The sequence below is a fragment of the Meriones unguiculatus genome, chromosome X, assembly GCF_030254825.1.
Source record: "Meriones unguiculatus strain TT.TT164.6M chromosome X, Bangor_MerUng_6.1, whole genome shotgun sequence".
Taxonomy (NCBI): domain Eukaryota; kingdom Metazoa; phylum Chordata; class Mammalia; order Rodentia; family Muridae; genus Meriones; species Meriones unguiculatus.
Window position 1 is genome coordinate 29,077,490 of NC_083369.1, and position 15,722 is coordinate 29,093,211.

The 15,722-nt window shown below is 46.1% G+C and overlaps 1 protein-coding gene across 1 annotated transcript; it reads right to left on the reverse strand.

Moving 5' to 3' along the window:
- Window positions 1-238: 238 nt before the first annotated feature.
- LOC110542361 (C-X-C chemokine receptor type 3) lies at window positions 239-7,056 on the reverse strand. Its single transcript, XM_021628957.2, has 3 exons — window positions 6,996-7,056; window positions 2,754-2,848; window positions 239-1,743 (listed from the first exon to the last, which is right to left on the reverse strand). Exons 1-3 carry the CDS (start codon window positions 7,054-7,056, stop codon window positions 805-807), a joined length of 1,095 nt encoding a protein of 364 aa, XP_021484632.2. The 3' UTR covers window positions 239-804.
- Window positions 7,057-15,722: the final 8,666 nt, after the last annotated feature.

Consider the following 15,722-nt stretch of genomic DNA (forward strand, 5'->3'; position numbering starts at 1 on the left):
GCTCATTAATGTCTAGTGGCCCCAAAGTGTACCTAGACAGCTGATTAACTATTCACTGACACCACCCAAGCTCATGACTGTCTAGCAGCTCCACTAAGCAGCACAGGTTCCAGCAGAGGGCACATCAGACCCCAGGAAGGCAGAGAGACAGACTATAAGTCAGGCAGAATGAGGGAAGAAGTGCACACTAGAGCCCAGTCAGACCCGGTCCAAATGATGACTGTGAATACAATCTGGTCCTCATTATCTTATTTATTGAGAGTTTAAGCAGGGTTTTTAGACATAAAATTGGACAAATATTGAGATACTGGGGACCATGTTCAGTGCTGAGCTAGGCCTGGCTCTCTATGCTCTTTGCCTCTTATTCCTCTCACACGGGCAAGGCTGTATTCTACTTGCTGATTTAGGAGGGTAGTGAGGCTTCAGGCAGCTAGTTCTGAAAAATCAAAATAGGGTGTGGCAGCTAAGGCATAATAACGGTGCTGGGCATGGAGCTGGGAAAGTGGTTCTCAGGAGACCTGGAGGTGCTGGGCTGCCAGTGAGTCCCAGCAGCAATGTTATGGGTGAGTCAGAGCTAGCCCAGACACAGGAGGAGAAGAACTGCAGTGTGTTTAGGACTGGGGTTGCACAGGTTACAGTTCCATTCCAGAGTTACAAGCCCAAGTAGGAGGCCTCTGTTGTCTTAGACCAGGATGATTCTGTCCAGGGAGATGATGGCTGCTGCTGGGGCCCTCTCTGGTGAGAGCAGCCCATGCGCATGAGGAGGATCCACATTTGTTCTCTGAACTTCACTCCCACAAAGGCTTAGAGCAGTGGGTTGAGGCAGCAGTGCATGTAGCCCATGCCCGACGTGATTGACATGGCCACATCCGCATGGCTTTCTCGACCACAATTGCGGGCCAAAACTCCCAGGTCCATGAGGATATCCACTATCACCACCAGGTGATAGGGGGTCCAGCAGATGGCAAAAGCCACAACCACCACTACCACTAGCCTCATAGCTCGCAAGCGCCTCTGGCCTCTGGAAGCCAGCAGCACAGCCAGGATATGGGTATAGCAGTAGGCCATGACTAAAAGGGGTAACAGGAAACCAGCCACCAGCTGCAGTACACGCAGAGCAGTACGACCCACCTGTGGGAAGTTGTACTGGCAGTGGGTAGCTTTGAGACGCTCATCATGGCTGGCCGACAGGTAGATGAAATCTGGGAGGGCAAAGAGCAGACAGAGTCCCCAGACAACAATGCAGGTGAGGGCTACACGTATCCTGGGGTCCCTTCGGTAGATCTGGGTGGCATGCACTATGCTCAGATAGCGGTCGAAGCTTATACAGGCCAGCAGGAAGGCCCCTGCATAGAAGTTGATGTTGAAGAGGGCACCTGCCACTTTGCAGAGGCCAGAGCCAAAAACCCACTGGACAGCAGCATCCACTGCCCACAGTGGGAGTGTCAATACCAGAAGTGCATCAGCTACAGCCAGATGGAGCAGGAAGGCGTCTGTGCTGCTCAGGGCAGTGCGCTGACTCAGCAGTACAGCAGCCACTGCTCCATTGCCTAGCAGCCCCAGCAAAAAGAGGAGGCTGTAGAGGGCTGGCAGGAAGGCTCTGTCAAAGTTCAGGCTGAAGTCCTGTGGGCAGGGCGGGGAGGTAGAGAAGTTGCTCTCATTTTCCCCATAATCATAGGGAGAGGTGTTGTTTTCCAGAAGAAACACAAGGTCCGAACCATCTAGCACTTGAAATTCACTAATCTGCCCGAGGAAGGAAGAAAGAGGAAAGGAAGGCCGTCTCTGTCAAGGCCTTGATTTAACTGTCTTGACCCTCTGTGCCTTGTCTTTTACTCTGATGGGTGTTTCCCTTAGTAAGAGCTCTTTCTGGGCCAAACCCTGAGCTGTCAACCTGTCCCAGGCCCATTCCTCTTTAACTCCATCTACTCAGACTGGGAAGGTGACTCCCCTTCTTGCAGGAGGGCAATCCCTGGACCCTCTGGGTTATCTTCACACAGGGAAGGCATCCTGCAGGAGGAGGAACTTCCTTCCAGGGCCTGGAGCCTTCCATTCTTTCCCTTAATCTTCACCCCTGGTGGCTTGTCAGCCTCAATGCTATGGCCGCACCAGGATCAACCCCATGCCTCTCCAGGTACTTCCCTGCTCCACCTTCTAGTCCCTGGTCCTGCTTTCCTCCCTCAGCCCTTCTCTGGTGACCTGACTTTCTGGCTTCACATAAGGCTTTTCTACAAACCATGGTGTACCCCTCCACACAGCATGCTTGCTTCCCTTCCCCTACCCAGAGGCTTGTGCAACCATTTGGGCACCTTCTGAGTTCCCCACCCAAGCCCTAATTGGTTTCATTAAGATGGCCAGGCTTGATTTCAAACTCTTGGGCTCACGTGAGCTTTCTGCTTCTGCCTCCCAAGTAGCTAGGACAACATGGAAGTACCAGTCATCCGGATGGAAGGAATCTTCTTCACCATTCGCCCCTTCACCCCATCCTAAACTACCCAAAAGCTAGAGATCACCAAAGTTGAGTCTCTAAAAACTGACATTTTTAGATAAGGCATCCAAGCCAAAGAAGCAGGAGACATGCCTGTGGTTAGTGGCCAGACTAGGTTCCAAATCCCACTACTGCTCTTATCCTAACCTCTGCCTTCCATGTGGCTTACTCAGTCTTCTGGTGCCCCATGGCTGCGGGCCAGGCCAGACTTGTCCCTGGTATCAAAGCTTGGCACTGTAATGTAGCTGAGCTGGACAGAAGAACTTACCTCAAGGTACATGGCTAGGCTGGTGCTCTGGCTGTTGCTGCTGGGATCAGGCTCAGTGCTGCCTTCTTCTCTGCTTTGGCACTTGTGGTTGGGAACTTGCAGTGAACAGAGGAAGTGAAGATTTCACAGCTCAGCACAGCCTCTTCCAAGGGGTTATCTACACCAGCCCTCCACGGGGTCCCTTTTCTGCCACTCCTGTGGCCAGGTAAATATATTGGAAGGAGCTAGCCAGGAACTTGGGACTGTTACCAAGTCTGCGGTTCTAGTCCTACTCAATACCATGCACAGATAACTAACTATGTCTAGGAAGAGGCAGGAAGTGTGATTTGATGACAGAGACTGGAGAAGAGAAGCCACCTTCTCCCCAGCAAGGCTGGGGTTGGAGTCTCATTAGGACTGGATTAGAGTGGGATATGGTATGAATACTGGCCATCATAACTGCATAGGAAGGGAAGACATTTCCAAGAGCAGCACACCACCTCTTTTTTCCCCTAATATGAGGGTGATTGGATTTGACCTGACATTGGTGGATATGTACATATAAAATCATCATGGGATTATAATGAGCCCAAGGCCATCTGGAATGTCCGTATGGTGTCCAGACTAGATGGAACTGGTCAGGAGCATGCTCAGGAATTGGGGAAATATGTGAGAACTCAGTGTTTGGGAGCTGAGACTGTGGGTCAAAAACAAGCACACAACTGATAGGACAACGGGAGTAATGGAGTTCTATCTGGTGACAGAGCAAGAAAGACTGGGTCCTAGAGAAGCATGTGGGGTGGCTGGGTGGAGGTTCTTCGAGGAGAGAGCGGAGGTCTAAAGCCACGCCATGGGGAAGTAGAGGGCAGCCCTGCTGTCAGGTGCAAGACGTGCTTCTGCATCACACTGCTTGTTCACTACTCAGCAACCTAGACTTATGTGCTGGTCTGTCCTGCGGTTGTGCCTGGGACACAGACCCATCTGAGTGCTCCGAAAAGGATGTTAGCAGTCTTAAAATTATTGGGACTGTTACCGAGTCTGTGGTTCTTGTCCTACCCAATACCATTCACAAATAACTAAATATGTCTAGGACTGTCCTTTAAGGCAGTCTCATTCTGTAGCCCGACATGGTTTTGAACTCACAGCATCCTGCCTGGCTGAGCCTCCTGAGTGCTAGGATTATAGGAGCCCACCATTTCTCACAGCGTTTGGCAGGAGGAGACATAGTCCATTGTCTTTTAAATGGACAACCTGATATATTCATCCAGCTAAAACCAAATGGAGATCTACCTATTTTTCATGAGGCTAAATACAGAGGAGCCCATGCCTAGGTGATGAAAGAGGCAAGTAAAAGAATATTGTATATACTTTGGTACCACCTATGTACATGGTAGAAATCACACACCAAGCAATAGCATGCAGGCATCAGTGCCAGGTAGTGGAAGTCAGGACTGTATAAGTCTTTCTTCAGGGACTGGCTATGTGACACTGGCTAGACTAGAACTCAAGAGGCTGCCTCCAGCTCAGGGATCTGCCTGCCTCTGCCTCCTGAGTACTGGGATTCAAGTTGTGGGCTACCATACCTGACTTAAATGTGATTCTTTTTGAAAGAAGGACGTGCGGTATAGCCTGGGCTAGCTTTGAATTCATGACCCTAACCCTGCCTTAGCTCCTGAGTGCTGCCATTACAGGTATAAGCCACCACAGTGGCCTGATGCTTAGTTTTCAAGCAAGTTGTTCCCCAAATTCAGTCCAGGCTTATTGCCATAGCATGCACCTGAAAAAACGTAATGCCCTTCTCTTTCTGTGGACAGGTGGGACACTTCTCTGAAAAAGCCTGTCACCTCCAGGTCAAAGGGAACAGAGGTCTTGGAGGAGGTCAAGAGCTCGGTGAATGGAGCAGACTAAGAGGATTCCTGGGGCCAGGCCAGTCAGAATGTGTAAGACATGGCACTTAACTGCCTGTAGAGGCAGAGAAGACAGAAGCCTGGGAAACACCACAAAATCCCTTTCGTGCCCACTAAGACCATGGTTTCCCCAGGCCTGTCTGTGACTTATGCAAATGAGAAAAATAACTGCAAAGGTTGTATACTTGTCCATTTTCAAGGCCTTAGTCTGGCATTGTGTTCCTCATCCCATTTTATTGAGAGTAAAGGGGACTTTTGCTTTATGAAAGCAGTGGCGGTGAAAACAGATGGTCATTTTAGAAATACCTTGTGTTGGCAGAAGCTGGCAATCAAGTGTGTGTCTTCCCAGTGTCTGCTGAACCATTACTGCACTATATGAAGTGTATAGGTATAGGGACGCCTAGTCTCCTTCCTAGGCCCTAGTCTTCTCATTTGTCTAGGATGAGAAGATGATCCTTACCTTCCCAGGTTGCTGGAAGGAATACCATCCTGAAGGTCAGGTGCATAGAGCCTTCCTTTCTGAGGCCTGAAAGCCAGATGTCAGGATTGGGTCCTGACAGACCAGGCGAGCCTCTCTCTCATTGCTCTTGAGTGACTTGCACAGCTGTCATGCAATTGGCAGAACACTGAGCTTGTGGAACTCCAGGCCTAGTTCCACCTGCCATCCTCTGTGATCATGGACAGATCAGAATAATACCCAGGCAGTTCCCTCAGCAGAGTTGCTCTAAGGTGAGCTGAGATAACCACAGGCTTAGGAATCTAGCACTGGGCCAAAGGATTAGCACAGGTGCAGCTAAGAGCCCAAGGTGAGTATATATAGACCCCCAAACCAGAGCTGCTTAGAATCTTCGGTGCCAAGGGAGCCCACGATAGAGGGTAGTGGCTTACGGCACATATGAGTGTGGCTGTGGCCAGGGCCAGAGGACTCATTCTCCTTAAAAGTGGTTGGACCCTGTCCTCCATTGATAGAGGAGCTCTGCCAGTCCTAGCCAAACTCCCTGACTGCCCTGCTACGTGACCCTGGGAAAGCAGTTCATCTCTCTATTTCACTTTGACGAGTGGGTCTAAGGATAGCATATACATTTGATGGAGTTGCCCTGTGGAGTGTACCCCGTACGTATAGATACTATGTGACAAAGATGGGCGCCCAATAAGTAGCTCACCCCCCCCTCTTCTGCTGCCAATCCAGCTCCCAAGCCTCAAAACTGCAGTGTGGGGCGTCAGCTGTTGTTTGCAGCTGAGATACCCTGGAAGGCTCCTGTGTCACAGCGCTGCGCCAAGCCCTCACCTAGCCTTCAGTTTGGTAGTTTTCTATCCCAAGACTAGGTCAGAGACAGCTACCTAGTCAGAAGCTCCCGGCCTGTGTTCTGGTCTCTGGGCCCTCCCTCTTCTGCAGCAGAGAGGGACTAGGAGGAAGTTAGTCAGAGTGAAGCTGCCTGGGGCCCCACCAGTGGTCAAGGTGTGAAATGTGCACCTGGTTCAACTCTGCCTCCCCTCCCCCTGTTGTTTTTTCATTCTTTCACACCTCTGGGCTGTGGTTTGGGGAGATGGGAGGCTGGGAGATAGACACCTTTGTGCCCAGTCCCTCACAGGAAGGAGGGCCCCTACATCAGGGACAAGGGCCATTTTCTTCTCTTCTTTAGCCAGCTGCTTCACAGCCTTCTGATGTCCACACAATAGACCCCTAAGCTAAGCTTCCAAAAGCTCCTGACTCGGCTGTCATGAGAGTCTGCCTAGGCAAGGCCCCAGACTCCTGAAATCAAGAAGAGTCCCATCTCTGGACAGGCGGCTCTCACACTCTTAGGTCTTGAGGCGTTCTTCCCTTGGCTCCCAATTTCCCAAGGGAAGGAGTACTCGAGCTACAAGGAGACCCAGGGATGGGAGACCCAGGGACGGGGATATTGGGTGGAGTGTGTCCAAGGTCCCGCCCTCTGCCCATAATAGCGCACCTCAGCCCTTCTGGGGTTGTTCAAACCCTTTCGAAGTATACTGGGGCCCAGGAACAAAGTGGGTCAAGGCGTTTGGCAGTTGTCCCAGGGCTGCTCTTGTCTTAGGAGCTGGGTGAGGCCCAGCTGGGTGATATGACCACCTGCCATTTGTTGTTAATTTAATCTCCGGTGCTGTTCTTAAGTGGTTTGATGCTGCTGTTGCGTCAGGTTTGACATAAACTCTACATAATCCAGGCTGGCTTCACACCACAGTTATCAAACCCTCTAAAATGTCACTGATTTCACTGTCTCAAACCCTCTAAAATGGCACTGATAATGTCCCAGAATGACAGTCTGGGCTCAGCTCAGGCTGGACTACGACAGGATAAACAGAAGGCTTGCTGGTGGATAGACAAAAGCTTACTTACCTTCAGCACTCCTCAGGAACCTGCTTCTGTTCTCAGGAGGAGACACTAATTCCCTTCCCATGGCAACTTCTGCAAATGAAGCATCTGTTTCCCTATTAGCACATGCCTGTAACACATATGAAAGCTCCCACACTAGCTTTCGGGGTCTTCTCACCTCCCCCACGCTATTCTAAACCTCCAGGTTCTTTTGGCTTGCATACCTCTCTCCCTGCAGCCACCCCCCCCCCTTTATAATTGGCAAGGCCTTTGCTACCCATTTGCTTCTCTTGCTGTCCCTGAGAAGTAGCCCCTGCAGCTTCAGTTTGGACCCAAAGCCTTTGGCTATTCTCTACACCCCCCAAGAGGTAGCAATGGCAGCTTTGAACTTCCCCAAAGACACCTTTCTTTTTTTCTATCCACAGAGCGGTCGAGTTCAGTGGTTTCACTGTGCCCTCACTTACAACCACCTAGGTGGCTCAAGACATATGTTTTTGTTTGCTTGTGTTGTTGTTGTTACCAAAAACATAGTTTGTAATCCTGCATATGAGAATTTCTTTTTCTCACCAGTGGTAAGGGACTCATTTTTCTTCCCATCTCTTCTTAATCTTCCCTGTCCTTCTATCCTGCCTCATTTGAACTCTGAACTGCTGGAAAATGACTCAGCTAATCAAAACTAATTTCCTACAATCCCAGCGGGCCATGGTGTTAGTCTTGGCAACCCTGTGCATGGTGCAGCGGCACTAGCTCTGCCTCCTTTTACACCAGTGCTCATATTTCTGCATCCAGGCAGGAAGTCATCTGCATAGGCACAGGCGTGAGGGCTGTCCCTGCCAGAGCCCTGCTGTCCTGTGAGGCAATGTGGCGCATAGGAAGTCAGTCCCTGGATGGCAGATCAGGCTGAACTGTGTTGCTGGCTCTGCCATTCGCCAGCTGCATAACCGTGTGTAGGTTCTTTCGTATCCCTGTGCCTTGTTTTTCCCCTCTGGGTTGAAAGAGAAAAATATGCTGTCTGTGTCTGTGTAAAGGCACTCAGAACAGTTGCCTGGCAGTCCCAGGTTTCTCACTAGTGATGGCTGCTCAGCTTAACACATCCAATGAGACAGCTTCATTTGCCTTGAGTCATCACATACTAGAGAATCAAAGCCTTGGTCTTGTATAGGTTTGGAAGTGTAAAGGCCTTTGGCTTTGGGGCATGAGTACCATCTTGAGTTTCCATACCCAGTTAATGGTGGGCAGTCCCTCCAGCCAAGGTTCCTGACACATGGCCAACTAGATGCTGAGCATCATGCCAGAGCCCAGAATCTGGGCCTTGCCCCTGGGCACAGGCCTTAGAAGGAACTTGAGGGAAACCTCAACTGTAGACAAAGCACTGGCAACTAGGAATACTGAGTGCGATAGAAAGCAAAGCGTACCAACCGGTTATCTAATACCTGATACACATACACACAAGTAAAATGGTACAGACTGAGAAGGTTGTACTCACATACGTAGGAATATATGTACATACAAATATATGACAACAATAAAAAAAAACAGGCCATGAATTTGAAAGAGAGGCTCTCATGAGAGGGTTTTGAGACACAAAGGGCAAGAGGGAAATGATGTTATTATATTATAATATCAAAAAATAAAACTACTAAAAACATAACTTGAAGAGGCGTCATATCAAAAGCATATACTCCCCTGTGGCTCCTAAGAGTTTGTCACTCACAGAATCCGAGGACAATTGCTGGTTTAGCCAAAATGTCAAGGTGAGTGGACAGATGGGTGGTAACAACAATATTCATCAGTAACACTTACGTAATGTTTATCGTGTATCAGCTACTGTTTGAGGCAGCCCCGCCACACACACACACACACACACACACACACACACACACACCTGTCTTCAGAAAAGCTCAGTGTATGTTCCATTCTCGCTTTAAAGACGGGAAACAAGCTCCAAGTGATTAATTTGCAAGATCCACAGCAAATAAGTATCCGAATCAGGATTTCAAGCCAGGCTGGCTCCAAAATCCATACCTACCCAGTCTGTTCAGCTCTGAGCAGGGAACACATTTCATCTTGTGAATACTTGATTTGAAATTCAACAGTATTTCAAAGGCCTTTATGTGCAGTTAGGAAGAGCAGGGAACACAGATAGCTGTGCCTGGCATGGGGTACCTAGGCACTGATCACTTTGCAAATCCCCAACAGGGGCCAGGGAAAAGCAGTTCCCTTCTGGAAACAGGAGAGCTCCTCTTGAGTTCCACAGCTAGAGAGAGGAGAGAATAGAAAAAACAAGAGACTCTAGAGTGGGAACTGGAAGTGGTTGCCAAGGAAACCAGTAGTGTGCTCAAAGCTGAGCCTGGCTGGTTGGGGGATGGGACAGAAGAGAAAAAGGAAATTATATTATTAAAAACTCATGATGTTTTGGAGGATGGCTTAGGATGGCCACTCACCTAGCTGCCAGAGTATTTATAAATCAGGATAGCTTATGGTCTAGACAAGAAAGGGCTTGCATTGCACATCTTTAATCCTAGCACTTGGGAGGTAGCAGGAGGATCAGAAATTCAAGGTCATCTTCAGTGAGTTTGAGGCTAGCCAGGCATCATTAAGACCTTATTTCAGAAATGACCCCCCCCCCAAGAAAAAGGGGCCTAGAAAAGCAGGAAGTGAGGGAGAGAAGAGAGGGAGGCCGGTGATGAAGAGAAACATGAATTGGGTGTGGTAGTATACACCTGTGATCCTAGCACTCCAGAGGCCATGGCAGGAGGATTGTAAGTTCTAGGCCAGCCTGGGTTACATGGCCCAGCTGGGAGGGAGGGAGGGATAAGAAGGTGAGTTTTGGGGGGCTGTTAGCTGAATCAAGAGTGACTGGAACGGGGAGAGGAGGGAAGGGAGACTGTGATCGAGATGCAATGTATGAGAGAAGAATAAAAGAAAAGGGAAGAAAAGAGTGACAGGGAAGGAAGAGAAGGTGATTTGCAGTTGAATTCAGAGGATTGAGATTGACCCCCAGCCTGGTCTGCCTTTAGTGGGTGGGCCTCCAGTCTCCCTGCACACTTGTCACGAGGCTGTCTCCATTGTGGCGCATTATCTTGCTTTCAGAGTGAAGTAAAGACAGAGAGCATCCTTTTCCGATATACTTTTTTATTTATTTGTTCACTTTACATCCGGGTTTCAGCACCCTTCCTCCTCTCCTCCTAGCCCCGTAATCCCTTCTGCTTCCCCCTATCTCCCTTTCCCTACTCCTCAGAAAAGGGGAGTTCCCTCTTAACCCATCCCAGCACATTGGGTCTTATCAAGACTGAGCGCATCCTCATCCACTGAGGCCAGGCAAGGCAGCCCTGCCAGGGAAAAGTGATCAAAAAAGAGGCAACAGAGGCCAGATTTAAGCTTTTGGGGACAGAGACAAGCAGGAGAAAGACAGGTGCATATCCAAGTGTGGATAGCAACTTCTCGACAGCCAGCGATGCTTCTGTGTCTTCACAACAGTTCTTCATACAATTCTGTGGCTTTCTAAGCTACATTATGATTTACAACAAGGGTTACAGATGAAGCAAAATTTAAGATTACGTAAAAGTGCATGGTTTACTAGAGACCCAGAGGGATAGCTCTGAATCAGAATGCTTACCACTCTTGCAAAGGACCTGAGTTTGATTACAAACACCCATGTCTGAGAGCTCACAACTTCTTCATGCAACTCCAGCTCTAGGGGATCTGAAACCCTCCTCTGGCCTCCTAGGTCACCTACATGCACATGCATATACTCGTACACAAACATATACTAAAAACAATAAAATAAGTACTTTAAAATGCATACGGTTTACTTAATTTAGTTAACTTAAAACATTTCCTTGAGGCTGCTGTAGGGAATGCTGAGTGTGTGAGGTACCAAGTGAACGTGTGCTGTTGATGTGGACACTGCCATGTCAAGGACCCTAGCCTCAGACCCAGAGGGGAATGGCAAATCTTTCCTCTAGCCTCATGTGGCTGAGAAGAGTGTGTGTAGAAAACGCCCCCAGTAGCTAACCCACACACACCTTAGATACCTATGTTCTTAAGACCACTTGACTATAGAGACTGCTCATACTGAGATTAGCTAATCCTGTCTCCTTGATCCAGCTGTATGCTATAAACCCTGCCTCCTTGTTTATCTGTATGTAATGACTCTGTCTCCTTGTTCAGCTGTGTACAATGACCCTTACACTCACTCTCTGTTCAACTCTATATAACAAACACCCTGTGCTTGCTGCCATTTCTCCATCTGAAAGTCCAGACCACTAGATCCTAGCTTTCTGTCAGTGTGTCCATCTGTTTTTATTTTTATTTTCTTCATTCCCTTGCCAGCCCAGTCAGGTCTGTCCCTGGAGGCTTGCTGGACTCTTCAGATGGGGAATGTAGCTCAGTCGATGGAGCTCTTTCATAAAGTGCGTGAAGCCCTGGGTTCGATCAGGATGGCATAAACTGGGTCTGCTGATGTGTGTCTGTACTCCTAGCATTGGAGGTACAAGCAAGAGGATTAAAAATTCAAGCTCACCTTTTACCACATATCAAATTCAAGGCCAGCCTGCTACATAAGACCCTGTCTCAACAATTTTTCTCTTTTGTAATTAAATTGTAGGGTGGTTTTATGAATTTTGTTGTTTCGATTTGGTGTGAGAGAGGAATATTAGTATGGCTAAGTTCAGGATTGCAAGTATCTGGCCCTAAGCAACCACAGTCCTTTTATTATTTTGAATATCCTTGTTTGAGATGTCCAAGTATCATATTGTTATGATAAAATGCCTTGTCACAAGCAACTTAGGGGAGAAAAAAAATATTTCTTTTAGCTCCTAACTCCAGGCTACAGTCCATCATAACAGGGACTCACAGACAGCAGGAGCTTACAGCAGCTCATGACATTCACAGCAAGAGCAGAGAGAGAGAATGAAGGCATGCATACTTGTACTAAGCTCACTTTTACACTCTTAAACAATTCAGAACCCAAGCCCAGGGGATGGTGCCACTCACAGTGGTCTGGGTCTTCACATATGAACTTGAGTTTTTGATCTTAACCATTCTGATGGGTGTAAGGTAAAATCTCAGGGTTGTTTTGATTTGCATCTCCCTGATGACTAAGGATGTTGGGCATTTCTTTAAGTGTTTCTTTGCCATTCTATATTCCTCTACAGAGAAGTCTCTGTTTAGGCTCTCTACTCCACGTTTTAATTGGATTGCTTGATTTGTTGCTTTTTTAACTTCTCTAATTCTTTATATATTCTGGATATTAGCCCTCTGTCAGATCTAGGGTTGGTAAAGATCCTTTCCCAGTCTGTAGAGCCCCGTTTTGTTCTGAGGACAGTGTCCTTTGCTTTACAGAAGCTCTTCAGCTTCATGAGGTCCCATTTATTGATTGTTGATCTTAGAGATGGTGCTGTTGGTGTTCTGTTCAGAAAGTTGTCTCCTGTACCAATGAGTTCTAGGCTCTTCCCCACTTTTTCTTCTAACTGATTTAGTGTGTCTGGTTTTTATGTTGAGGTCTTTGATCCACTTGGACTTTAGTTTTGTGAAGGGTGATAAATATGGATCTACTTGCATTTTTCTACATTGTAGACACCCAGTTAGACCAGCACCATTTGTTGAAGATGCTGTCTTTCTTCCATTGTATGTTGTTGGCTTCTTTGTCAAAAATCAAGTATCCGTAGGTGTGTGGGTTGATTTCTGGGTCTTCTATTCAATTCCATTGATCCATCATTCTATTTCTATGCCAGTACCATGCAGTTTTTATTACTATTGCTCTGTAGTACAGCTTGAGATCAGAGATGGAGATACCTACAGATGATCTGTTGTTCTACAGGATCGTTTTGGCAATTCTGTTGTTTGTTTGTTGTTGTTGTTGTTGTTGTTTTCCATATGAAGTTGAGAATATTTCTTTCAATGTCTGTAGAGAATTGGGTTGGTATTTTAATGGGAATTGCATTGAATCCATCGATTGCTTTTGGCAGAATGGCCATTTTCACTATGTTAATCCTACCAATCCATGAGCATGGGAGATCTTCCCATCTTCTGATATCTTCTTCAATTTCTTTCTCTAGAGGCATGATGTTTTCTTGGAAGAGTTCTTTCACTTAGTTGGTTAGAGTCACACCAAGGTACTTTATGTTATTAGTGGCTATTCTGAAGGGTGTTGTTTCCCTAATTTCTTTCCCAGCCCTTTTGTCTTTGCTATATAGGAGGGCTTCTGATTTTTTTGAGTTAATTTTGTATCCGGCCACTTTGCTGAAGGTGTTTATCAGCTGAAGGAATTCTCTGGTTGAATTTTTGGGGTTGCTCATGTGTACTATCATATCATGTGTAAATAACTATACTTTGACTTCTTCCTTTCCAATTTGTATCCTCTTGATCTCCTTTAGTTGTCTTATTGCTCTAGCTAGGACTTCAATTACTATGTTGAAGAGATATGGAGAGATTGGGCAGCCTTGCCTTTTCCCTGAGTTCAGTGGAATAAATTTAAATTTCTCTCCTTTAGTTTGATGCTGGCTATAGGTTTGGTGTATATTGTCTTTACTATGTTTAGGTATGTGCTTTGTATCCCTGATCTCCCCAAGACTTTAAACATGAATGGGTGTTGGATTTTGTTAAATGCTTTCTCAGCATCCAAGGAGATGGTCGTGTGGTTTTTCTCCTTCAGTCTGTTTATATGGTGGATTACACTGATGGATTTCCATATATTGAACCACCCCTGCATGCCTGGGATGAAGCCTACTTGGTCCTAGTCGATGATATCTTTCATGTGTTCTTGGATTCAGTTTACAAGTATTTTATTGAGTATTTTTGCATCAATGTTCATAAGAGAGATAGGTCTAAAGTTCTCTTTTTTTGTTGGGTCTTTGTGTGACTTAGGTATCAAGGTGACTGTGGCTTCACAGAATGAGTTTGGTAATGTTCCATCTGTTTCTATTTTGTGGGATAGTTTGAAGAATACTGGAGTTAGCTCTTCTTTGAAGGTCTGGTAGGATCATGTGCTGAAACCATCTGTCCCTGTGCTTTTTTTGGAAGGGAGACTTTTGATAACTGCTTCTATTTCCTTGGAGGATATAGGACTGTTCCATCTATTTACCTGAGCTTGATTTAATTTTAGTAAATGGAACCTATCAAGAAAATTGTCCATTTCCTTTAGATTTTCAAATTTTGTGGCATACAGGCTTTTGTAGTAAGACCTAATGGTTGTTTGGATTTCCTCAGTGTCTGTTGTTATGTCCCCTTTTTCGTTCCTGATTTTACAGATTTGGATAGTTTCTCTCTGCCTTTTAGGTAGCTTGGCTAAGGGTTTGTCTGTCTTGTAGATTTTCTCAAAGAACCAGCTCTTGGTTTCATTGATTCTTTGAATTGTTTTATTTGTTTCTAATTTATTGATTTAACCCCTGAGTTTGATTATTTCCAGCTGTCTACTCCTTTTTGGTGTGTCTGCTTCTTTTTTTCCTAGGCCTTTCAGGTGAGCTATTAAGTTGCTCGTATGAGATGTTTCAAATTTCTTCTTGAAGGCACTTAGTCCTATGAATTTTCCTCTTAGCTTTTCATCTTAGCTTTCACTGTGTCCCATAAGTTTGGGTGTGTTTGTGCCTTCATTTTCATTGAATTCTAGGAAGTCTTTAATTTCATTCTTTATTTCTTCCCTAACCCAGCTGTCACTAAGTAGCGAATTGTTTAGTGTCCATGTGTGTGTAGGCTTTTTGCTATTTCTGTTTTTTTGTTTTTGTTTTTGTTTTTGTTTTGAGGTCCAGCTTTAGTCCATGGTGGTCGGGTAGGCTACAAGGGATTGTTTCCATCTTCTTGTATCTGTCGAGGCTTGCTTTGTGACCAACTGTATGGTCTATTTTGCAGAAGGTTCCAAGAGGTGCTGAAAAGTAGGTATACTCGTCTGAATTTGGGTGAAAAGTTCTGTAGACCTCTACTAGGTCCATCTGGCTTAGGACTTCAGTATATGCCTTTATTTCACTATTTAGCTTCTGTCTAGATGATCTCTCCCTTGGTGAGAGTGGAGTGTTGAAGTCTCCCACTATTAAGGTGTTGGGATCGATGTGCGATTTCTGCTTTAATAATGTTTCATTTACAAATGTAGGTGCCCTTGTATTTGGGGCATAGATGTTCAGAATTGTGATGTCCTCCTGGTGGAATTTCCCTTTGATGAGAATGAAGTGCCTCTCCTCTTTTTTGATTAATTTTGGTTGAAAGTCTATTTTATTAGCTATTAGGATAGCTATCCCAGCTTGTTTTCTGGGTCCATTTGCTTGAAAAACATTTACTCTGAGGTAGTGTTTATCTTTGTTTCAGAGGTGTGTTTCTTGGACGCAGCAGAATGTTGGATCCAGTTTCCACAATCATTCTGTTGGTCTGTGTGTTTTTATTGGAGAGTTGAGTCCATTGATGTTGCATAATAGTGACGAATGAATGTTAGTTTCTTTCATTATGGAGTTGGTGGTGTTGCTGTGTTTCATTGATTGTTTTCTTTTAATTTTGTTGGTTTTTTTTTTTTGTGATGAAGTTATCTATATACTATGTTTTCTTGGATGTAGTTGTTTTCATTGGACTGGAGTTTTCCTTCTAGTATCTTCTGTAGGGGGCTAGGTTGCTGTGTAGATATTGTTCAAGTTTAGTTTTGTCATGGAATATTTTGTTTTCTCCATCCATGTCGATGGAAAGCTTTGCTGGGTCTAGTAGTCTGGGTTGGCATCTGTGGTCTCTTAGAGTCTACATGACATCTGCCCAGGCCCTCTGGCTTTC

What these genes read in the sequence shown, in the direction of transcription:
- LOC110542361 (XM_021628957.2), bottom strand. Translation starts at nt 7,056, where the DNA reads ATGGGAAGGGAATTAGTGTCTCCTCCTGAGAACAGAAGCAGGTTCCTG. An exon ending in GTTCCTGAGGAGTGCTGAAG is followed by an intron (nt 2,849 to 6,995) that starts GTAAGTAAGCTT and finishes GTTCACTGCAAG; the next exon opens with TTCCCAACCACAAGTGCCAA. An exon ending in GCCTAGCCATGTACCTTGAG is followed by an intron (nt 1,744 to 2,753) that starts GTAAGTTCTTCT and finishes TTCCTCGGGCAG; the next exon opens with ATTAGTGAATTTCAAGTGCT.